Source organism: Neofelis nebulosa, chromosome 4 (genome assembly GCF_028018385.1).
Source record: "Neofelis nebulosa isolate mNeoNeb1 chromosome 4, mNeoNeb1.pri, whole genome shotgun sequence".
NCBI lineage: Eukaryota > Metazoa > Chordata > Mammalia > Carnivora > Felidae > Neofelis > Neofelis nebulosa.
The window spans coordinates 87,966,363-87,990,711 of record NC_080785.1 but is presented as its reverse complement, the minus strand read 5'-3'; the positions used below and the strand labels follow the sequence as shown (position 1 = coordinate 87,990,711).

The 24,349-nt window shown below is 40.3% G+C and overlaps 1 protein-coding gene across 18 annotated transcripts in view; it reads right to left on the bottom strand.

Annotated features, from left to right (window-relative positions):
- The window catches only part of GSAP (gamma-secretase activating protein), a 259,405-nt gene that overhangs the window by 101,694 nt on the left and 133,362 nt on the right, over window positions 1–24,349 (bottom strand). For all 18 annotated transcript variants that reach the window (XR_009260539.1, XR_009260538.1, XR_009260540.1 and 15 more), the window contains 7 exons: window positions 20,091–20,179; window positions 15,974–16,043; window positions 14,735–14,784; window positions 4,587–4,691; window positions 4,278–4,337; window positions 3,280–3,323; window positions 314–399 (listed from right to left, as the gene is read on the bottom strand). Coding sequence is in view for 15 of the 18 variants with exons in the window: in XM_058725310.1 (XP_058581293.1) it covers window positions 314–399; window positions 3,280–3,323; window positions 4,278–4,337; window positions 4,587–4,691; window positions 14,735–14,784; window positions 15,974–16,043; window positions 20,091–20,179 (504 nt within the window). In the remaining 3 variants the exon portion in view is untranslated. The remainder of the gene's footprint in view (window positions 1–313; window positions 400–3,279; window positions 3,324–4,277; window positions 4,338–4,586; window positions 4,692–14,734; window positions 14,785–15,973; window positions 16,044–20,090; window positions 20,180–24,349) is intronic.

Here is a 24,349-nt window from a genome sequence, read left to right as displayed (position 1 = left end):
CATAATTGTATGACATTTGTTAAAAGACGGAACAGGTGAGAAAATGTATATTGATTACATACGAATCCATCCCCTCTATTAAAAAGTACAAAAAAATAACCCTGCTGACTGTGGCTTCCTTTATGCAGACAACAGATGTATAAAATTGGAGTGGAGAAGATAATTTGATACACTGTATAAATATCCATAGGATCACTTATGTAAGACTGTGACTCTATTATATTTTAAGGATCCATATATCTAAACAATGACTAAATTTTTTGTAGAACTCAAGTATAATTGAATAAATTGATAAATATAATCCTGGTTCTACCTGTATGGTTGGTAAAAACGCACAGGGTCAGGTGTTTCGATAAGTTCTCTTGGTCTTGAAGATCATCACATCCAAAGTTTACAAGTCTAAAAACATAAAGCATAAGAAACTGTGAATGCCTTTAAAAATTAGTTCTCTTGGGGTGCCTGCGTGGCTCAGTTAGTTAAGCAACAGACTCTTGGTTTTGGCTCAGGTCATGATCTCAGAGTTTGTGAGTTCAAACCCCATGTTAGGCTCTGTAGTTGGCAGTGTGGAACCTGTGTGGGATTCTCTCCCTCTTTTCTCCGCCCCTCCCCTGCTCTCTCTCTCTCCCTCAAAATAAATAAATAAACTTAAAAAAAAACTAGTTTCCTCTTTCACTTAACGCAGGGAGCATTGAATAATGGACTATGTTGTAAACTTGAAACTAACATAACATTGTGTGTCAACTACACTTGAATAAGAATCTTTTAATTGCTTTATATTTATTTGCTTTCTTATTTATTTATTTATTTATTTATTTATTTATTTATGAGAGAGGGAGGAAGAAGGGAGGGAGAGATGGGCAAAGAGAGTTAGAGAATCCCCAGCAGGCTCTACACTGTCAGCCCAGAGCCTGATGCAAGGCTTGATCCCACAAACCATGATATTGTGACCTGAGCTGAAATCAAGAGTTGATGCTTAACTGACTGAGCCACCCAGACACCCTTAATAGGAAGAATTTTTTAAAAATAAAAAATAGGGGCGCCTGGGTGGCTCAGTCGGTTGAGCGGCCGACTTCGGCCCAGGTCATGATCTCGCGGTTCGTGGGTTCGAGCCCCGCGTCGGGCTCTGTGCTGACGGCTCAGAGCCTGGAGCCTGTTTCAGATTCTGTGTCTCCCTCTCTCTGACCCTCCCCCATTCATGTTTTGTCTCTCTCTGTCTCAAAAATAAATAAAAGTTAAAAAATTAAAAATAAATAAATAAAAATAAAAAATAAAGTTCCCTCATAAAGGATAGTAACTGCTATAACATACCCACCAAGGTAGAGACTTGTTCCTGAGAAATTTAAGTAGATAATGTGGGCCTTTTTGTTTAAAAGTTCTATAAAACTGGGAATGCAAGCTGGTGCAGCCACTCTGGAAAACAGTATGGAAGTTCCTCCAAAAATTAAAAATAGAACTACCTTACGACCCAGCAATTGCACTACCAGGTATTTATCCAAGGGATACAGGTGTGCTGTTTCCAAGGGGCACATGCATCCCCATGTTTATAGCAGCACTATCGACAATAGCCAAACTTTGGAAAGAGCCCAAATGTCCATTGATGGATGAATGGATAAAGAAGATGTGGTATATGTATACAACGGAGTATTACTCAGCAATCGAAAAGAATGAAATCTTGCCATTTGCAACTACATGGATGGAACTGGGGGGTATTATGCTAAGTGAAATTTGTCAGTCAGTGAAAGACAAATATCATATGACTTCACTCATATGAGGACTTTAAGAGACAAAACAGATGAACATGAGGGAAGGGAAACAAAAATAATATAAAAACAGGGAGGGGGACAAAACAGAAGAGACTCAAATATGGAGAACAAACTGAGGGTTACTGAAGGGGTTGTGGGAGGGGGGATGGGCTAAATGGGTAAGGGGCACTAAGGAATCTACTCCTGAAATCATTGTTGCACTATATGCTAGTTAATTTGGATGTAAATTTACAAAAATAAAAAATAAAATTAAAAGAAAAAAAAGTTCTTTAAAAAACAAAGAAACCCAGGAGGCACCTGGGTGGGTCAGTTAACTGTCCGACTTCAGCTCAGGTCATGATCTCACAGTTCCTGGGTTCAAATGCCTCATCAGGCTCTGTGCTGATGAGATTCTGTGTCTTCGGACCAGACATCGGATTCTGTGTCTCCCTCTCTCTCTCTGCCCCTCCCCCACTCACGCTCTGCCTCTCTCTCAAAAATAAACAAACATTTAAAAAAGAAAAAAAAAACCTACCATACAGAAATGGCATGGTCCTGGCAATAGAGAAAAAAAATACATAAAAACAGAAGTTGAAAGTGATGTAACTTTTTTCTAATAAGAGTGCTGCATATACTGTTTCAAAATAAGTACAACTGAGTGTTCCTATGTGATGAAATAAAGCTACTGAAATATAGAACAGTTTAGGGTTATCAGTAGTCTAATTCAAGACAACTTTCATTTCTTCTGTGCACTAGTGGGCTTCTGCCTATTTTTTCAAAAGTGTTCATGTTTTGGGGCGCCTGGGTGGCGCAGTCGGTTAAGCGTCCGACTTCAGCCAGGTCACGATCTCGCGGTCCGTGAGTTCGAGCCCCGCGTCAGGCTCTGGGCTGAGGGCTCGGAGCCTGGAGCCTGTTTCCGATTCTGTGTCTCCCTCTCTCTCTGCCCCTCCCCCGTTCATGCTCTGTCTCTCTCTGTCCCAAAAATAAATAAAAAACGTTGAAAAAAAAAAAATTAAAAAAAAAAAAAGTGTTCATGTTTTTACTATGTGTAAATAGTCTGGGGGGAAAAAAGCTCACCTTTTGTGTAAAAAGGAAAACAACTAGCAACACAACAGATAAAACTGAGCTACAATCCTCTTTGATGGCAACAACGAAAGGGTTTTGATGTTGGATTCTAAATGCAGCCCTCCCTGATTCATCAAATCCTTTTATTGAATCACAGGGAGAAGAGCACTTCCACAGATCAAAATAAATGGAAACATCCTACAGAAATAAGTGGCTACAAAAATCAATATGATTGACTTTACATGAAAAACCCTGTGTTTGTGCTTGATAAAGTCGTTTATGTTCCCTATAGAGGACAGAAATCTAAAAAATCACACACACACACACACACACACACACATACACACACACACACACACACACACGGAATACTGAACTGTCCTTTTATCTGTATACCACAGATTAAATATAAGTATAAACATTCTGCCCACAAGTGTCTATAAAAATTAGTTGTAAACTATGAATAACTTACTTAAATCCTGAGTCACTTAATGTTATATCCAAGGGTGCTTCAAACTGTCAAAAAAATCATGAGAAAATAAACCAAAAAACAACATTAAGCGTTGATAGTTCTGAGCCCAGAGCAAGTCTGACAATGCTGTGCTTGCCTTTTGATGAAGAACCTATTTATTTAACCATCATTATCTTCAGAGATTATCTCCTAAATCCACAGCACAGGAAGTCCACTGGAAATATTCTGGCGTTTACATACAATCACAAGCTTGGTGTATATTTATTTCTTAAAGGGCTAATACTTGGCAAACTTTGCCTTGGATCTGAGTATCATAAATAGGTTATATAATAAGCCAGTCAGTAGGGGTAGACTTTTACAAGACACAGATGACCATGTACAGAGGGAAAGACTGGGTGTCTTTAGAAGGAGAATGAGTTTAAAAAAAAAAAAGGCAGGAGGAGTAAATGAAATTCTTGTAACAGTATGATATCAATCTATATTAGACACCAATATTAATCCTAGGGAAGAAGAATAACATTCTATCCATCACAGGTAAAAGATACTTATAATTCCTCCTCATGAGACTAGCATTCCAAATGGCTTTGCCAAGAGTGATGCTAGATTTTTACTAATCAGACTATACACTCTCATTGACATTTTACTCCATACTCAAATTCACTATCCTCACAAGTCTTTTGGGGTCAAATGATTTGTAATTATTTAAAGCTATCTACTATAGATAATTCCTATTACCTTCTACTAGACCTCACTTATATACTTGTTTCTTTAATGAGAGACATTCAGTTAGCAGAAATTTCCTATGTGCTCTTCTAATCACTTATATTAATTGTATATATTATAGAGTTGAAGCCTTAAGAGGCAAGAAATGTGCTACTTGCTCATACAAGTGACTAATGCAACAAGAAGTCTAAGATGCTCTTTCTGATAACAGCTCTCTTTAAAAGGAGGCCATGCGTTATAAAATTTCCTATAGTCCCATCATTCTCTAGACTTACCATTAAGTTAAACTTCTCATCAGCAGAAAACTGGAGGCATTTTAAAATACTCCTTGATTTCTAGAAGAAAAAACAGGATAAATGACAAATCACAATTTAAAAAAACAATAAAAACACTAGTAAAAAAAAGAAAAAGAGCGAGGGAGAGTGAAAAGGAAGCAACCAAGAAGCAAACAGTGATGAAAACCTTTTCACGTTTTTAATAAACCTTCATTGACTTCCCCATTAATGAAAATGCAGTAATTATAACAATGATAATGTCAAAATTAAAATGTTCCTGTGAAAGGAGGCCAGTGGACTCATTTTTACCTTTAGGTCAATGTAGTATAATCTCTGCTCTGACATATCCCATTGAGCCCAAACAAAATCCTCAGCTACTCTCTCTCTCGGGAGATGACCAGAGTCTTTAATTACCTAAAGAGGCAAAGAGATTTTAGAAATAAGTAACTATTTTAAAGGAGACTATATCTGGATTTCATTATTATTCTGCATATTCTATCTTTATAATACATACAGATATTGCCATGGTTTATTTTTCGCAGTCCCTGATCCCCAACACATATACATGGAAAGCCTTTCCAGAAAAGATTTAAGGCACTATTTCATTACTTACTCTTTCCAACCATTTTATAATAAGCAATATTACTCTTGTCCCTAGTTTGCCAGATAGGCCAGGGATGTTGAAGGCAAGGCCACACCTACCACAAATCAATACCTAGGCTAACAGAAGGTTCAGAGTTTCCCATTCTGCACCTAATCCACTCAGGTATCTGCAGACAAAAGGACTTTACTACCAAAGGCAGCAGCTGTGAGGCCAAGGAAAGAACTCAGGCCTAGGGGTGAGGGGTATTGGGCAACAATCCCAGATCGGCCATAAAGTATTCATGCCATGCTTCTTACCTTTATCTCTTCCACAATGAGTATGGTGATACTGCCCATCCTTCAAGCAATACTTTACTACACATCCTTCAAGGCCTAAATTAGGCACTGCCTCCTGTACAAAGCCCTCCTTCACCTGTCCCCAAAACCAAGGCAAAACTCACTACCTCTGTATTTCATGGTACTCTGGCATATTTCTTTTTTTTTTTTTTTAATTTTTAATTTTCAAGTTAGTTAACACAGAGTGTGGTCTTGGCTTCAGGAGTAGAATCCAGTGATTCATTCCTTTCATACAATACCCAGTGCTCATCCCAACAAGTGCCCTCCTTAATGCCCATCACCCATTTTCTCCACCCCCATCAACCCTCAATTTGTTCTCTGTATTTAAGAGTCTCCTATGGTTTGCCTCCCTCTGTGTTTTTATCTTATTTTTCCTACCTTCCCCTATCTGTTAAGTTCCTCAGATTCCACATGAGTGAAACCATGTGATATCTGTCTTTCTCTGCCTTATTTTGCTTAGCATAATACCCTCCAGTTCCATCCACATTGTTGCAAATGGCAAGATTGCATTCTTTTTCATCACCAAATTGTATTCCTGTGTGCGTGTATATGTGTATGTATACACACCACATCTTCTTAATCCATTCATCAGTTGATGGACTTCTGGGCTCTTTCCATAATTTGGCTATTGTTGATAGCACTGCTGTAAACATTGGGGTGCATGTGCCCCTTTGAATCAGCGCTCCTGTATCCCTTGGGTAAATTCCTAGCAGTGCTACTGCTGGGTCATAGGGTAGGTCTATTTTTAATTTTTTGAGGAACCTCCACACTGTTTTCCAGAGTGGCTGCACCAGTTTGCATTCCACCAACAGTGCAAGACAGTTCTCCTTTCTCCACATCCTTGTACTTTGGCATATTTCTATTACAGTTACATTTAACTACTCCTATAAGTCTACCCCAATGAGTATGCACTCCCCTTCAACACCTTTATATTTTCAACAAGATTCTTAAATTTGGGGAGCCCATCTTATTTCCATTTTTTCTGAAATTTGTTAAATTAGGAGAGATTTGGGGACTCACAGAGGAATATACTGGCAAGAAAATGATCATCAGAGTGTGGCAACCCAAGTTCACATCTCAATTTTGCCCCTCTCTGGAGTTACCTCACCTCTGTGAGCCTTGGCTGTATTCTCTGTAAACAGGGGGATAATTACAACACTGCCTACCTATTGCAGGATGTGATGAATGCATGGAACTGCACAGTGCCTTAAGACGCTGTCATCCAAGCCTTTAAAGAATAAGGGCAATGATGCTTCACAGAAGGGCACAAAAGGATGGAGTGCTGAGGCCATACTGTGTTGGCTGCTGACAGAGGCCCTCACTCTGCAGTGTCTCTCGTGGTTCTCAGCCCCTCTTCTTTTTTTTTTTTTTTTTTTTTTTTTTTAATTTTTTTTTTTCAACATTTTTTATTTATTTTTGGGACAGAGAGAGACAGAGCATGAACGGGGGAGGGGCAGAGAGAGAGGGAGACACAGAATCGGAAACAGGCTCCAGGCTCCGAGCCATCGGCCCAGAGCCTGACGCGGGGCTCGAACTCAACGGACCGCGAGATCGTGACCTGGCTGAAGTCGGACGCTTAACCGACTGCGCCACCCAGGCGCCCCTCTCAGCCCCTCTTCTAACCAGCCAGTCCTCTGTCTATACCCACTTCTAGTCTTGTTTATTTCACTGACCTGCAAATCCTAGAGGATGCTCTCCTCTAAACTCACATTGCTGGCTTTCAGATTCTACCTTCATCTTTCCTTTCTGGTCTCTTTTCTGACCACTAGCCCTGTCCGTGCCCTGTCATCCATGCCACGGGTGGCCCAGAGCTCCAACCACTTTCTATGGTTGTCTCTGACTACTTTCTAGTCATTTTCCAGCCAGCCTCTTGAGTTGAGATTTGAATCATAGATACATAATTAATAAATGACATTTTTCATTTCAATGTTGTTCATATAACTTTAAAATCAAAATCTTCAGAGAAGATTATTTTGATGAAGACTATTTAAATATTGAAGGAAATAATTTCTAATACCAATAATATATTATTATGTTACATTAATTGTCAAGAAAAAGACAAGTCAATAAAAACACAGACAAGGATATAATTAGGCAATTTTCAGAAAAACAAATTCACATAGCCAGTAACATTAAGGGAAATACAAATTAAAATAATGATATCAACTTAAACCCATCAAATTGGAAAAATTTTTTTTAAATCTTTATTTATTTTTGAGACAGTGCAACAGGGGAGGGGCACAGAGAGAGGGACAGAAGATTTGAAGTGGGCTCTGTGCTGACAGGCTGACAGCAGCAAGCCTGATGTGGGGTTCGAACTCATGAACCACAAGATCATGACCTAAGCAGAAGTCTGATGCTCAACCAACTGACCCACCCAGGTACCCCTGGAAATTTTTTTAAAAGGCAAATGCAGGTGCACCTGGGTGGCTCAGTTGGTTAGCCATCTGATCTTGATTTCAGCTCAGGTCATGATCTCCTGGTTCCTGGGCTCGGGCCCCACATCAGGCTCTGCATTGAGCCTATCAGCATTGAGCCTGCTTGGGATTCTCTCTCTCCCTCTCTCTCTGCCCCTCGCCTGCTTGCACTCTCTCTCTCAAAATAAACGTAAAAAAATAAAAATAATAAATAAAAGGCAAATGTGGCTATGATTGGTATGGGTAGAGGGAAAGCATTCTCTTACACATTGCTTGTAAAACTGTGAATTGTTACAAGGTGTTTTGGAAAGCAATCTTAGCAAAATCTGTTGAAATATATTAAATGCATACATCCATCAACCCAATTATCCCTCCCTGAGGATTTAACCCAAAGAAATATGTGTACCATATATATATATATATATATATATATATATATATATATATATATATGGCTATAAAAAACATTTGAGATGATTTATAAAACAGATTTTAAAAAAACGTTTTATACCATATATATTTTTTTATTTTTTTTATATGTATATTTATTTTTGAGACATGGAGAGACAGAGCATGAACAGGGAAGGGTCAGAGAGAGGGAGACACAGAATCTGAAACAGGTTCCAGGCTCTGAGGTGTCAGCACAGAGCCCAACGCAGGGCTCGAACTCACAGACCGCAAGATCATGACCTGAGCCGAAGTCGGACGCTTAACCGACCAAGCCACCCAGGCGCCCCTAAAACAGATTTTGAAAAAGTGGCCATCCAACAGAGCTCAGTTTGGCGAGGAACAAAGGCGCTCGCCAGCGCCATCTCCCCCGCCCATCCCCCAGCCAAAATCCCAAAGGGAACCAGCTCCTGCCAGGGAACTTGCTCGATCTGCGCAAACACCCAACACTGTGCTTCTGTGGAGCCACCCCTCCGGCAGCGGGTCTGACTCCCTCCCACTGCCACAGGGCCCCTCCTGAAGTGGATCACCAAAGGAGAAGCGAGCTAAGCCTGCCCCTCCTGCCCCTGTGCACCTTGCCTACCCACCCCAGCTAATATGCCAGATCACCAGCACCACAAGCCTGGCAGTGTGCAAGTAGCCCAGACGGGCCACAGCCACCCCACAGTGAATCCCGCCCCTAGGAGAGGGGAAGAGAAGGCACACACCAGTCTGACTGTGGCCCCAGCGGTGGGCTGGGGGCAGACATCAGGTCTGATTGTGGCCACGCCCACCAACTCCAGTTATACACTACAGCACAGGGGAAGTGCCCTGCAGGTCCGCACCACTCCAGGGACTATCCAAAATGACCAAACGGAAAAATTCCCCTCAAAAGAATCTCCAGGAAATAACAACAGCTAATGAACTGATCAAAAAGGATTTAAATAATATAATAGAAAGTGAATTTAGAATAATAGTCATAAAATTAATCACTGGACTTGAAAACAGTATAGAGGACAGCAGAGAATCTATTGCTACAGCGATCAAGGGACTAAGGAATAGTCAGGAGGAGCTGAAAAACGCTATAAACGATATGCAAAATAAAATGGAAACGACCACTGCTCGGATTCAAGAGGCAGAGGAGAGAATAGGTGAACTAGAAGATAAAATTATGGAAAAAGAGGAAGCTGAGAAAAAGAGAGATAAAAAAATCCAGGAGTATGAGGGGAAAATTAGAGAACTAAGTGATGCACTAAAAAGAAATAATATATGCATAATTGGTATCCCAGAGGAGGAAGAGAGAGGGAAAGGTGCTGAAAGGTGTACTTGAAGAAATAGTAGCTGAGAACTTCCCTGAACTGGGGAAGGAAAAAGGCATTGAAATCCAAGAGGCACAGAGAACTCCCTTCAGACGTAACTTGAATCGATCTTCTGCACAACATATCATAGTGAAACTGGCAAAATACAAGGATAAAGAGAAAATTCTGAAAGCAGCAAGGGATAAACGTGCCCTAACATATAAAGGGAGACCTATAAGACTCGTGACTGATCTCTCTTTTGAAACTTGGCAGGCCAGAAAGGCATGGCAGGAGATCTTCAATGTGATGAACAGAAAAAAATATGCAGCCGAGAGTCCTTTATCCAGCAAGTCTGTCATTTAGAATAGAAGGAGAGATAAAGGTCTTCCCAAACAAACAAAAACTGAGGGAAGTTGTCACCACTAAACCAGCCCTACAAGAGATCCTAAGGGGGGGGTCCTGTGAGACAAAGTACCAGAGACATCGCTACAAGCATGAAACATACAGACATCACAATGACTCTAAACCTGTATCTTTCTATAATAACATTGAATGTAAATGGACTAAATGCGCCAACCAAAAGACATAGGGTATCAGAATGGATTAAAAAACAAGACCCATCTATTTGCTGTCTACAAGAGACTCATTTTAGACCTGAGGACACCTTTAGATTGAGAGTGAGGGGATGGAGAACTATTTATCATGCTACTGGAAGCCAAAAGAAAGCTGGAGTAGCCATACTTATATCAGACAAACTAGACTTTAAATTAAAGGCTGTAACAAGAGATGAAGAAGGGCATTATATAATAATCACAGGGTCTATCCATCAGGAAGAGCTAACAATTATAAATGTCTACGTGCCGAATACGGGAGCCCCTAGATATATAAAACAATTACTCATAAACATAAGCAACCTTATTGATAAGAATGTGGTAATAGCAGGGGACTTTAACACTCCACTTACAGAAATGGATAGATCATCTAGACACATGGTCAATAAAGAAACAAGGGCCCTGAATGATACATTGGATCAGATGGACTTGACAGATATATTTAGAACTCTGCATCCTAAAGCAACAGAATATACTTTCTTCTCGAGTGCACATGGAACATTCTCCAAGATAGATCATATACTGGGTCACAAAACAGCCCTTCATAAGTATACAAGAATTGAAATTATACCATGCATACTTTCAGACCACAATGCTATGAAGCTTGAAATCAACCACAGGAAAAAGTCTGGAAAACCTCCAAAAGCATGGAGGTTAAAGAACACCCTACTAAAGAATGAGTGGGTCAACCAGGCAATTAGAGAAGAAATTTAAAAATATATGGAAACAAACGAAAATGAAAATACAACAATCCAAACGGCTTTGGGATGCAGTGAAGGCAGTCCTGAGAGGAAAATACATTGCAATCCAGGCCTATCTCAAGAAACAAGAAAAATCCCAAATACAAAAATCTAACAGCACACCTAAAGGAAATAGAAGCAGAACAGCAAAGGCAGCCTAAACCCAGCAGAAGAAGAGAAATAATAAAGATCAGAGCAGAAATAAACAATATAGAATCTAAAAAAACTGTAGAGCAGATCAACGAAACCAAGAGTTGGTTTTTTGAAAAAATAAACAAAATTGACAAACCTCTAGCCAGGCTTCTCAAAAAGAAAAGGGAGATGACCCAAATAGATAAAATCATGAATGAAAATGGAATTTTACAACCAATCCCTCAGAAATACAAACAATTATCAGGGAATACTATGAAAAATTATATGCCAACAAATTGGACAACCTGGAAGAAATGGACAAATTCCTAAACACCCACACTCTTCCAAAACTCAATCAGGAGGAAATAGAAAGCTTGAACAGACCCATAACCAGCGAAGAGATTGAATCGGTTATCAAAAATCTCCCAACAAATAAGAGTCCAGGACCAGATGGCTTCCCAGGGGAGTTCTACCAGACGTTTAAAGCAGAGATAATACCTATCCTTCTCAAGCTATTCCAAGAAATAGAAAGGGAAGGAAAACTTCCAGACTCATTCTATGAAGCCAGTATTACTTTGATTCCTAAACCAGAGACCCAGTAAAAAAAGAGAACTACAGGCCAATATCCCTGATGAATATGGATGCAAAAATTCTAAGATACTAGCAAATCGAATTCAACAGCATATAAAAAGAATTATTCACCATGATCAAGTGGGATTCATTCCTGGGATGCAGGGCTGGTTCAATATTCTCAAATCAATCAACGTGATACATCACATTAATAAAAGAAAAGAACCATATGATCCTGTCAATCGATGCAGAAAAGGCCTTTGACAAAATCCAGCACCCTTTCTTAATAAAAACCCTCGAGAAAGTCGGGATAGAAGGAACACACTTAACATCATAAAAGCCATTTATGAAAAGCCCACAGCTAACATCATCCTCAATGGGGAAAAACTGAGAGCTTTTTCCCTGAGATCAGGAACACGACAGGGATGCCCACTCTCACTGCTATTGTTTAACATAGTGTTGGAAGTTCTAGCATCAGCAATCAGACAACAAAAGGAAATCAAAGGCATCAAAATTGGCAAAGATGAAGTCAAGCTTTCACTTTTTGCAGATGACATGATACTATACATGGAAAATCTGATAGACTCCACCAAAAGTCTGCTAGAACTGATACATGAATTCAGCAAAGTTGCAGGATACTAAATCAATGTACAGAAATCAGTTGCATTCTTATACACTAACAATGAAGCAACAGAAAGACAAATAAAGAAACGGATCCCATTCACAATTGCACCAAGAAGCATAAAATACCTAGGAATAAATCTAACCAAGGATGTAAAAGATTTGTATGTGAAAGCTATAGAAAGCTTATGAAGGTAATTGAAGAAGATATAAAGAAATGGAAAGACATTCCCTGCTCATGGATTGGAAGAATAAATATTGTTAAAATGTCAATACCACCCAAAGCTATCTACACATTCAATGCAATCCCAATCAAAATTGGACCAGCATTCTTCTCGAAACTAGAACAAGCAATCCTAAAATTCATATGGAACCACAAAAGGCCCCGAATAGCCAAAGTAATTTTGAAGAAGAAGACCAAAGCAGGAGGCATCACAATCCCAGACTTTAGCCTCTACTACAAAGCTGTAATCATCAAGACAGCATGGTATTGGTACAAAAACAGACACATAGACCAATGGAATAGAATAGAAACCCCAGAACTAAGCCCACAAACGTATGGCCAACTCATCTTTGACAAAGCAGGAAAGAACATCCAATGGAAAAAAGACAGTCTCTTTAACAAATGGTGCTAGGAGAACTGGACAGCAACATGCAGAAGGTTGAAACTAGACCACTTTCTCACACCATTCACAAAAATAAACTCAAAATGGATAAAGGACCTGAATGTGAGACAGGAAACCATCAAAACCTTAGAGGAGAAAGCAGGAAAAGACCTCTCTGACCTCAGCCGTAGCAATCTCTTACTCGACACATCCCCAAAGGCAAGGGAATTAAAAGCAAAAATGAATTACTGGGACCTTATGAAGATAAAAAGAAACAACCAAGACAACTAAAAGGCAACCAACGGAATGGGAAAAGATATTTGCAAATGACATATCAGACAAAGGGCTAGTATCCAAAATCTATACAGAGCTCACCAAACTCCACACCCGAAAAACAAATAACCCAGTGAAGAAATGGGCAGAAAAATGAATAGACACTTCTCTAAAGAAGACATCCAGATGGCCAACAGGCACATGAAAAGATGCTCAACGTCACTCCTCATCAGGGAAATACAAATCAAAACCACACTCAGATATCACCTCACGCCAGTCAGAGTGGCCAAAATGAACAAATCAGGAGACTATAGATGCTGGCGAGGATGTGGAGAAACGGGAACCCTCTTGCACTGTTGGTGGGAATGCAAATTGGTGCAGCCACTCTGGAAAACAGTGTGGAGGTTCCTCAGAAAATTAAAAATAGACCTACCCTATGACCCAGCAATAGCACTGCTAGGAATTTACCCAAGGGATACAGGAGTACTGATGCATAGGGGCACTTGTACCCCAATGTTTATAGCAGCACTCTCAACAATACCCAAATTATGGAAAGAGCCTAAATGTCCATCAACTGATGAATGGATGAAGAAATTGTGGTTTATATACACAATGGAATACTACGTGGCAATGAGAAAGAACGAAATATGGCCCTTTGTAGCAACGTGGATGGAACTGGAGAGTGTGATGCTAAGTGAAATAAGCCATACAGAGAAAGACAGATACCACATGTTTTCACTCTTATGTGGATCCTGAGAAACTTAACGGAAACCCATGGGGGAGGAAGAGGAAAAAAAAAAAAAAAGAGGTTAGAGTGGGAGAGAGCCAAAGCATAAGAGACTCTTAAAAACTGAGAACAAACTGAGGGTTGATGGGGGGGTGGGAGGGAGGGGAGGGTGGGTGATGGGTATTGAGGAGGGCACCTTTTGGGATGAGCACTGGGTGTTGTATGGAAGGCAATTTGACAATAAATTTCATATATTGAAAAAATAAATAAATAAAAGATATTTATTTACTCAAAAAAAAAAAAGTGGCCATCCATGGGAGAATGATTGAAGTTGCGTACATCCACGCCGGGGACTATTATGTGTTTCTAAAAAGAATGAATTGACATATTCAGGTTGACTTGTAGGTAATGCCACAAAGTTGTAGGAGGAAGGAGTGGATAATAAACAAACCTCTGGGTGTGTCAGGGGTGGGGATGAGATATATACACGTATGAAGAACAGCATGAAAGGACACATAATAGGTTGTAGACAAAAGTTGGAGGAGAAAACACAAGGGAGAAGTAGCATACAAGCAAAAAAAAAAAAAAAAGAAAAAAAAGAAAAAGAAAAAAGGAAAAAAAAATTGAACTGTATTATCCCCCAGCATATATGTTATGATCCCATTTATTCTATGTATGCATAAAAATTAGTGGAAAAGTTTACATTCCTAATTAAAAACCTACGGGGATAGCCCTGATATACTAAGTAAAAAGCAAAAACAAAAATGGCAAATTAATAGATTCTCTTTTGGTAAAAACAACTGAATTCCTGCATATGTGTACGTTTGTATGAGCAAGGTAAAGGTGTGGGAAGAGTCACACAGGCTGTCATGAGTTATCTCAGGAGACTGAGATTGGACAGTGAGGTCAAGATAAAGGAGATAATTAACTCCTTCATAGATCTCACATTATTTCACATGTTACAACAGCAAGTCTGTCATCTGAAAGACGTCGAATAAAGAAATGGTCTGTGTCTATAACATTACTCTACCCTTAACAGTCTAGAAATGTCACTCTGTGGGAAAAAACTGTGAAGCAAGAGAAATTTCAAATATTTACCACTCTACTTCCATCTTCTTGGATGACTTGGATATGAAACTTTTCGATATCTTTAAAAAGATAAACAAAAGAAAGACAGTTTAACCTTTATGAAAATTATGAGCACCTTTTTACACCTAACAGTGGTGAACGTTTATTTATAAAAGCAATGCAGATGAATCAACTGGCTGGAAAAATAGTATTATCACAGAGAGCAATTTCATAATATAAGTGCAAAACAAAACCCACCTTTCTCCAGCCTCTCTCCATAGTCCATTGCAAATCTAGCATTTACTCTGCTCCTCAATGGCAACAATGGATGAGACATTTAACCCTTCTGCTCCCCTGGGTTCCCTCAAATGTTGGCCTCCCCTGCACCATCAGTCTTATTTGGAGCTAACAGGGGTTCCTTTGGCAGGGTTTATCTCCAATTTCCAAATATCATATGAAAATATCATACGAAAATAATGGGGAGAAAACTCATTATACAAGATATTGGGGGGTATTTTTACAGGGATCAGTTTCACAATAAGAGAACTCTCAGCAATTTAGGTAGATTTGTGGATGGTCCCTTTCTCTCAGGAAGCAATCTAGAATTAGCCATACTTAACCTTCTGCCAGACTAGGTACAAAAATGGGAGACAGATAATTGGTCAAGAGTATAGAAAGCGAACATGAACCTAACACCCCCAGGCCTGTTCTTCCCATTATCAATCAGCAATTTCATTTTATAACATGAAAGATGGCTTACTAGGTAAGATCCACGAGTGGATTTTGTCCCTTCTCTGCTACCCTCCCCATCCAAAGTGAAAAAAACTTCATTAGAGGATGTCCCAATCTTATTTCAGGTAGAATGTGACCAAGTATGTGTCCTCAAATTCTACTATCAAATTCTACTGGCTTCTAATACCTTCCTCCTTCTCCATCCAAGGTGACAGATACCCTGAAGAAGGATGAACTAAAGAAGGTAAAAGTGACCTCCACAACTGTTCTACACTCTACCATGTGACAAACATGGAAATCCATGCATATAGGAGCCCATCATTCCTGGGATGGGAAACAGAGCAGAGCCTAAGGGGACAAGTGGGGCGAAAAGGAAAAGCCCTTCCACAGGAGTGCTAGATCTGAAATGAACATCAAAGGTCAGTTGGACCTTCAGCACTGGTGAGTGAACATCTAGAAGATTCAGTCAAGTCCCATACTTCACTAGGAGATGTGCCCTTCATGAAGTTTGTATATATCATCTAAAGATACACTTACATTTCTCTTCTGAAACCAGTAACAGATGGTTCTCTGGAAGGGGGTGACTTTCCACATGGGGGTAGAGAAACTATAAAAAGGAAATGAACCAAAATCATAAGCAAAGACTACCTTGCTTACACAAATATTCCAAAAGTGTTTGATCACTGTACTACTACACAGCCTAGAAGGTACTGGGAACCACCGAATAGTTTACAGACACACATTACAAATGGAAGCAAGGAGGAAAAAGAAACACTTTCAGGAGCTCAGTTTTCCAGGGGGAAATTGATGGCAGGCCAACATAATTCATTTAAACAGTAAGGCTAAAGTATAAGCTTATTTCTAGAGATGGTGTTTCCTATTTTGGAACGTGATTCTGAAGCTAATCAGAAACAATATAAACATCAGTACAGAAAGTTCTGTTTTGCAAGCACACAAAAAAGGGGTCAATACATCTGTTGTGCAATTAAATGTAGTATTTAATTTGACAACCAAGTAAATGTAGGCTCTCCTACAACTTCCAAAGTCCCACATCCAAAAGACAAAGCACAACGTAACACGGGACTTTCCAATGCAGAAGAGTGAGTCACGATGTGGCATGTGGTAGAGGATTTGCAAGCCTCAAATAATAGAATGACTGCCGTTGGGAAGAAAAGGCTCCATCCACCCTACTTCTCCTTCTCTATGCTCTCCCATATGGGTCAGCCCACAGGACAAAGCAGCCAGCCAGAAACAGCCTGATGTCATCAGCAGTGATAATGAGGGAAAAGGGGCCCTGGGATGACTCCAGTGACTTAATTCTTTCATCATCAAAAGGGTGACTATAAATCAGCAGTTTCATTTTGTAACATGAAAAACAGCTTACTAGATAGGATCCACCTGTGAATTTTGTTGTTTCCCTCCACAGTTCAAAGCATTATGAAAGAACATAGCCTTTTTATGTCCTTATTTTATAATCGGCAGCCTTTCTAAAGACTAGGAACATTTTTGACAAAATGTATTACCTGGTGTTCTAACTTTTCATGATGACAAAATGAAAATAGAACTGGCAATTTTTTTTTAAGTTTATTTGTTTACTTTTGAGAGAAAGAGCACAAGCAGAGGAGGGTCAGGGAGAGAGGAAGACACAGAATCTGAAGCAGGCTCCAGGCTCCGAGCTCTCAGCTGAGAGTTCGATGCGGGGCTGGAACTCACCAAAGGTGAGATCATGACCTGAGCCGAAGTCGGACACCTAATCAACTGAGCCACCCAGGCACCCCTAGAACTGGCAAAATTTTTTTAATTGTCCATAGTCAAGTTTCCTTTTTAGAATTGAAAAACAGAACATTAACGATACACCATTTTTCATGGCAAATCTTCAAAATTATAAAATAGTACTGTAGAATTCAGCTATGAAAGTAATGTAGAACTTACTATGTCCTGATTTGTGAAATTGTGCACCTCAAACAGGAAACTGCCTGTCCTGGGGTTGAGGAGAAGCAAAGCTGAGTGACACCATACAGATAGTGGAAGAGCCAACACTCGGTGCCTCAAAACAAGGAAATATTCCTAGAGAAGATGATTCAGCCTCCCTTGGGACTACAGAGGTGGCCAAGGCATACTTGCCTAGGGCTGTGACCTGGAGTATGATGCTGACAAGTTCTAAGCCTTTGCCTGGTGTTTGTGCCGCAATCAGTGAGAACATGATTTTAAAAGTTCCATTTAGGTGGTGGTGGTTTTCCTTTCTATTATGAGGCAGCCTTAGAGCAAGGCCTAGAAATGAGAATATAAATAGACTTCAGGGCACCTGGGGGGGCTCAGTCAGTTGAGCATCTGCCTCTTGATTTCAGCTCAGGTCATGACTTCACAGTCTGAGACTGAGCTCCCGTGTCAGGCTCTGTGCTGGGCACGGAGCCTGCTTGAGATTCTCTCTCTCTCTCTTCCTCTGCCCCTCCCCTGCTTGCATGTGTGCTCATTCTCAAAAATAAAAAGAGACAGACAGACAGGTTTTAGACACAGCTCTATAAAAGCATGCAAGGTTTTTGTTTTCTTGCAGTTTGAGTAGAGATCTATATAGATTACATCGTATTAGGGAACTATTTATCTTCACAGATACGGAGCTAGACTCTGATTATTAATACTCAGTTGGAAGATATGCACTATAGGTGGATATCTGGAGCCATTTGGAAGATGCAGGTCATGCTGGTAGGTGATTCTCCAAAGGTACCGGGTTGGGATCCAAACCCTAACCACTACTGTCCTGCTCAAGTTTCTCTGTGAAGGAGGTCAAGGCTGCACATACAGACTTGGGGAAATGTACTATCAGAGATCACCATGAATGTTTTGGTAAGGAAAGGGAGACAGATTTCAGGGCAAGACCAAATTCAGTGGACAATGAATGGCATTTCTCTAAAGGGGAGAAGGAGGGAGAAAGGGAGGTGGGGGCGTTGTCCTGGATGGAGGTTTGGAGGATTTTCTCCCTCCAGAAGCGTAAGAATGAGGAGCAGGGAGCAGGGCTAGGCACAGAGATGGGTCCTCAAGACAAGTACGAGTTTTACCTCATTTGGGTGGGGACTTCCCCTTTGGCCCATGGATGCAGTCATGCATCATGTACTATTAATTGCTTTTAATTAAGATAAAATTTGCATAACAGAAAAATCACCTTTTTAACTGTTTTAAAGTATACAGTTCAGTAGTCGTTAATACATTCACAATGCTGTGCAACTACATACTTATAAAAATCCTTTCCCTCCTGTGCTCTAATTCCCTTTAGCTGCCCTAATCCTTCATTAGTATCTCCAGTGCCTACTCAGCCCTGAGTGGACATGCTAAGGAAGCCAAGAACAGACCAAAAAAGGGAAGTGTGGTCTGCCCCATAGTCACCCCTGTACTGATGACAGTGTAAACATAGCAGCTTCCTGACGGAGGAGGAATAAAGCCTAGGAGCTGGAAACAGGCAGTGGCCCCCAGTGAAGGACCTGGGGGGGTGGGGATGGGAGAGAGGTCCCTCTCCTGACACATTGCAAGAGGGAGACCCAGTGGCTTGAGGCTGGGAGTAGGCAGGGGTGGGGGGGGAGCAACGAGAAGCAGAGAGTTCAGGTTACACGAGGAAGTTATGCTACAGCACTGCATGAACATGTACAGTCCACTGTCATCTGTGGTAGTCAGATCGCATGGAGTCACCACAAACACCGTATACTGAATGCTGAACCATTACTCCTAGGGGACATACAAGGACAGGCTCCTGCCTGGTCACAACATTTTTGTCAACGAATTAATACATAATTTTGTTTCGTGTGTATTCCTGTTTTTATAAAACACATTTAATATATATTGTTGATCCATTAGCATTAAACTCATGGTCAACAGCACTCATGGTCTAATGAAGCTAACCTAACCCACATATTCTCTCTATAAAGCATATGGCAGCCTTCTTGAGCTTAGGGACAGTAGCCAGCACTTTAGCACTATGCATGGGGGACATTTGAAACAGTGAAATCACCAACAAAAAGCTCAAAAATGTGAAAATCATGGCGCTAAATAGATCATAAAAATGACATTCATTTATAGGATAAGAACTCAGTCAAGAAGGCAGTGTCTCGTTGTTCAACCTCAGCTGAGTGACAAATTTTTCACCACTTTGCACATGTCTGTAGATAACTGTGACGGCACCAAGAGTATTGACTTTGATGTCACAAATAGATTTTAGTGAGTAGGACAACTCACAAATTCAGAATGTGCTTGTAATGAATGTTGACTAGATCTGGTCCATCCACACTGTACCTACAGTGCTTCTGTACCATTTCATGGAGCTGACAAATTCAGTGATTTAGCCATTTAATCATGTGTACTCTGTCAACTATATGAATACACCAAACAAACTTTTCTTTAAACTTACCTTAAATGTGTGTTGAGAGTATTTTATCATGTAAAAACATTATAAACCATGACATAACAGAGACAGAGGAACTAGGTTTGAGTTTTGATTTCCGTGTTTGCAAAAGGTGAGCTGATAATTCCAACCATACCCATCTACCAGATTGCTTTGAGGATTGAATGTGATAATGGGTGTGAAAACACTTGGTAAGCACCACTGCCTCTAGGTTTCACACCTTCTGATTAGTGAGATGAGTGGTAAATGGACATGCTCGCTTACCTGCACCCAAATATAGCTATCCACAGCTTTTAGAACCTTCACATTGTTAACAGGATGGATTTCAACCAACAAAGTTAAACACTTTGATCCTACAAAGGAAAGGAGGCTTTTAGTAAGAAGATGAGAATGTCATTCATGATCTTCTCCATGTACGTCTGAACTTGGAAAATATAAACACGTTACCTGTTGTATTAGCTATTCAACCAGGAAAAGTAATTTTCTTAAAATTTACATTGACAGTTCTTAAAACCCACAACAGATAAAGAAAACCTCATGAAAGAGAAAGCAATACGCATTCACGAACAAGTGAGGAACAAGTTCTTGCCCACTCCTCAGCCACTTGGCACAGCTTCATAGGCCCTCTGAGTTTCTAAGTCTAAGCAAACACAACTCAATTCTCTATCACTCCAATTCTGCAGCACACTGGCAAATACTGCTTGTGTATGAAAATGTAAAGATATTTCTGAAGCATGAACATGTTACAGTTGAGAGTGCCTATTAAGAGGACAGGGGCTTGGCTTCCCTTGGGAAAGGTACTGGAACTGCCCTGATAAAGACCCACTTACTTCCTCAGTGTCACATTGTAGCAAATGTCCTAAAAGATAGCAATTAAAAGGGAAGTCCTTGGACACAGGCTACAATGGGATTACCACAGATATCTACATTTAGGCCAAAAGTTCCCCTCCCCTAAGACTAAACCTCAGAGAAGAAGGAGTTGTCTTATATCTGAGTTCTTATAAAGACTTAACTATTCTCTGATGCTTTTTCAATGACTTTATTTTGAAAAATAACATACAACTTGGAGACAGCACAGCAACCTGGAATTGAATCAGTGCCAGTTTTCACTATTTAAGTAACTAACCTGATAGCATTGCTTAGGAAAAACAACAACAACAAAAACAAAAAAACCAAACAAAAAAAAACCCCCAAAACCCAAAAAGTCTCAGGTAGGGCGCCTGGGTGGCTCAGTTGGCTAGGTTAAGTGTCTGACTCTTGATTTCGGTTCAGGTCATGACCTCACGGTTCCTGGGGATCAAGCCCCGTGATGGGCTCTGCACTGACAGGCCAGGGCCTGCTTGGGATTTTCTCTCACCCTCTCTCTCTCTGCCCCTCTCCCACTCCCGCTCTTTCTCTCTCAAAAATAAATAAGTAAACATTTTTATTTTAAGGGAAAGAATGTAAAACAATTCCTGGGATATGGCCTCACAATTGCAAGGACTGGATATCTCTATAAACATGCTTTTTAAAGATTACTGAGAAAGCAAGACAGTGAGTTATTATGTGGGATCTGAAATATACAAGGACAGAACAAATGAAAATCAAATACTGTTTGGTCAATGGTACTTACAGCTTGGGATAAAAATTCCAGTGACACTGCGGCACCTGGGTGGCTTAGTCGGTTGGGCGTCTGACTGCGGCTCAGGTCATGATCTCATGGCTTGTGGGTTCGAACCCCACATTGGGCTCTGTGCAGCACAGAGCCTGAAGCCTGCTTCAGATTCTGTGTCTCCCTCTCTCTCTGCCCCTCCCCTGCTCGCACTCTCTCACTCAAGAATAAATAAATATATAAAAAACAAAACAAACAAAAATCCCAGTGAGACGATCATACACCAGTTCGAAAGAACTATACTTCTTTTTTTTTTTTTAATTTTTTTTAACGTTTATTTATTTTTGAGACAGAGAGAGACAGAGCATGAGCAGGGGAGGGTCAGAGAGAGAGGGAGACACAGAATCTGAAACGGGCTCCAGGCTCTGAGCTGTCAGCACAGAGCCCGACGCGGGGCTCGAACTCACGAACCATGAGATCATGACCTGAGCCGAAGTCGGCGGCTTAACCGACTGAGCCACCCAGGTGCCCCGAAAGAACTATACTTCTAATAACTGGGACAGAGGTAAAGCTCAGGAGCTTTGGGAATCTGCTTGATCACTCAAAAAGAAAAAAAAAAGGGGGGGTTCTAGGAATAAGAAAAACATTGGTGCCAACAATACTTAAGAAAAATAGAAATGTTTTGTGAAATGTGACAATGAGAAAAAAACTATTTTCCTTATTAATTTATACGAAGTATGTATAACTAAGTAAATAAAGTAGTATAAGTTGACATTTGGCTATTTTATCTCTTGTCCTAAAAGTCTATATATTCCAATTTGGGGAACAAAAAAACCCCCACCTTTTAAGGGGACATGTAGAGGATCCTACTCATTGCAAAAGTAAAGAATCACCTCACATTTGGATTTTTTGGCAGTGAATTTGATAACCAGCTATCAGCTAAATTCACTTGATTTTAAAATGGGAGGATTTTCAAGGACAGAAACTATCTTCCTACACGAATCTTTCCCTTCTTTAGGGCAGCCCAGACACTTAACTAATATAATCAGCATAATCATAAGAGTAATCGTGGAAAAGGAATTTCTCTCAATAACACACCATGTGCTTTCATGGTGTGATATGATGCACTCTGGATCAGGATTCTAGAGACATCAGCTCTAGTGTCAACTAGAAAGGATGAAGCTTTCAAGGCTTTAGTGCCTTGCTATTAAAAAAAAAAAACAAACTACAGAATCAGATCATTTCCACAATCACTTTCAGTCATGAAATCCCATGATTCCATGAAGTACTTACAGTTGTCTTAAGAAGTTAGAGAATACCGATCTCAGGGGAGACTGGGAGGGCATCACTGAAGGGCAAGACGGATCCAGGCAGGATGTAGATATCACAGAAAGTAGAGACAGCAAGATCAAAAGTGACAACTTGGATGGACCTTGAGGGCGTTGTGTTAAGTGAAATCAGTCAGAAAAAGACACTGTATGGTATCTGTTATGTGTGGACTCTTGGAAAGAGAGAAAAAGAAACATGCGCATAGATACAGAGAACAAATTAGCAGTTACAAGAGGTGGGGGGTTGGGGTGGAGAATGGGAGAAATAAGTGAACTGTTCTGTCTTTTTAGCTTAAATAAATTGAAAATTGAAAAAAAAATAAAAGCATAGGGATAGGCATGGCATGGGGAGGATAGAGTGGGCAAAAGAACCTGGTGAAGACACATGCTGTGAAAATTCTAGTATTTTTAAAGATGTGATCATTTAACTTCACTAGAGGTGCACCAAACTTTAAAGACTGACAAGGTTGGTAAAGGCCAGTAGGGCATGGTTCTGAAGCAGCTCTGGTTACTGGAGCTCTTGAACCAAAGCACAGCTCCAGGGAACATCCACAGCACTCAACTATCTATAATGACGCAGGGGACCCCAGGAGAGTCTCAGTGGCCAACACATGTGGACACCCCAATAGCTGCCCAGGGGGAATCTACTGTGCCTTGGGGCAAATGCAATTCCGCAGGGGAGGGTGAAGGGGGGAGCTAGGCCCTTTAATTCTTTTCTTTCCCTAAATCTTTTTTATTTATTATTTTTTTAATGTTTGTTTATTTTTGAGAGAGACACAGAGTGTGAGTGGGGAAGGGACAGAGAAAGAGAAAGAGAGAAAGAGAGATATAGAATCCGAAGCAGGCTCCAGGCTCTGAGCTGATGGAACAAAGCCCGATGCAGGGCTCAAACCCATGAACAGTCAGATCATGACCTGAGCCAAAGTCAGAAGCTCAACCACCTGAGCCACTCAGGCTCCCTATCTTCTTCTTCTTCTTTTTTTTTTTTTTTTCAAGTAAGCTTGACCCAACATGGGCCTTGAATTCATGACCCTGAGATCAGAAGTCACATGTTCTACTGACTGCCAGGCATCTCTTTTTTCCCTCTTTTCCAAACAAAACATTAACTCTGCCATGGCCACAGCCAACAAGAGAAGCACTATTGATAAAAACTGTGCTGTAAAATATGTGGACCAAAGAACCCTGTATTGTTCATAGGAAAGATGTGACAGTTTGTCTCACTTACAATGGAAAAATCCCATAAGCAACAGAGTGTTAAACAACACCTCCAGGCAAACCACATTTTATAATTGAATGGCTTATCAGGTCATTCATGGACAAATAAAATAAGGCTTTCCAAAATAACTGTTCAAAGGGCAAAACATTATAATAGATTCTACAGTGCTTTCTGGTTACATCATTTCTAAACTCTTAACCGAACGAAGATCTCATAAGGGTCTCCATGATCTGTCTGTACTTTGGCCCCGTTTTCCTCTGGCCTTAGTTCCTACTGATTTGCCCCTTTTCATTCAGCCTCACTGACCTCACTATCCTTTTTTTTTTCTTCTCCCCTTTTAACCTCCTCACTGTCCTTGATCAGCAAATCCATCAAGTACACTCTGGCC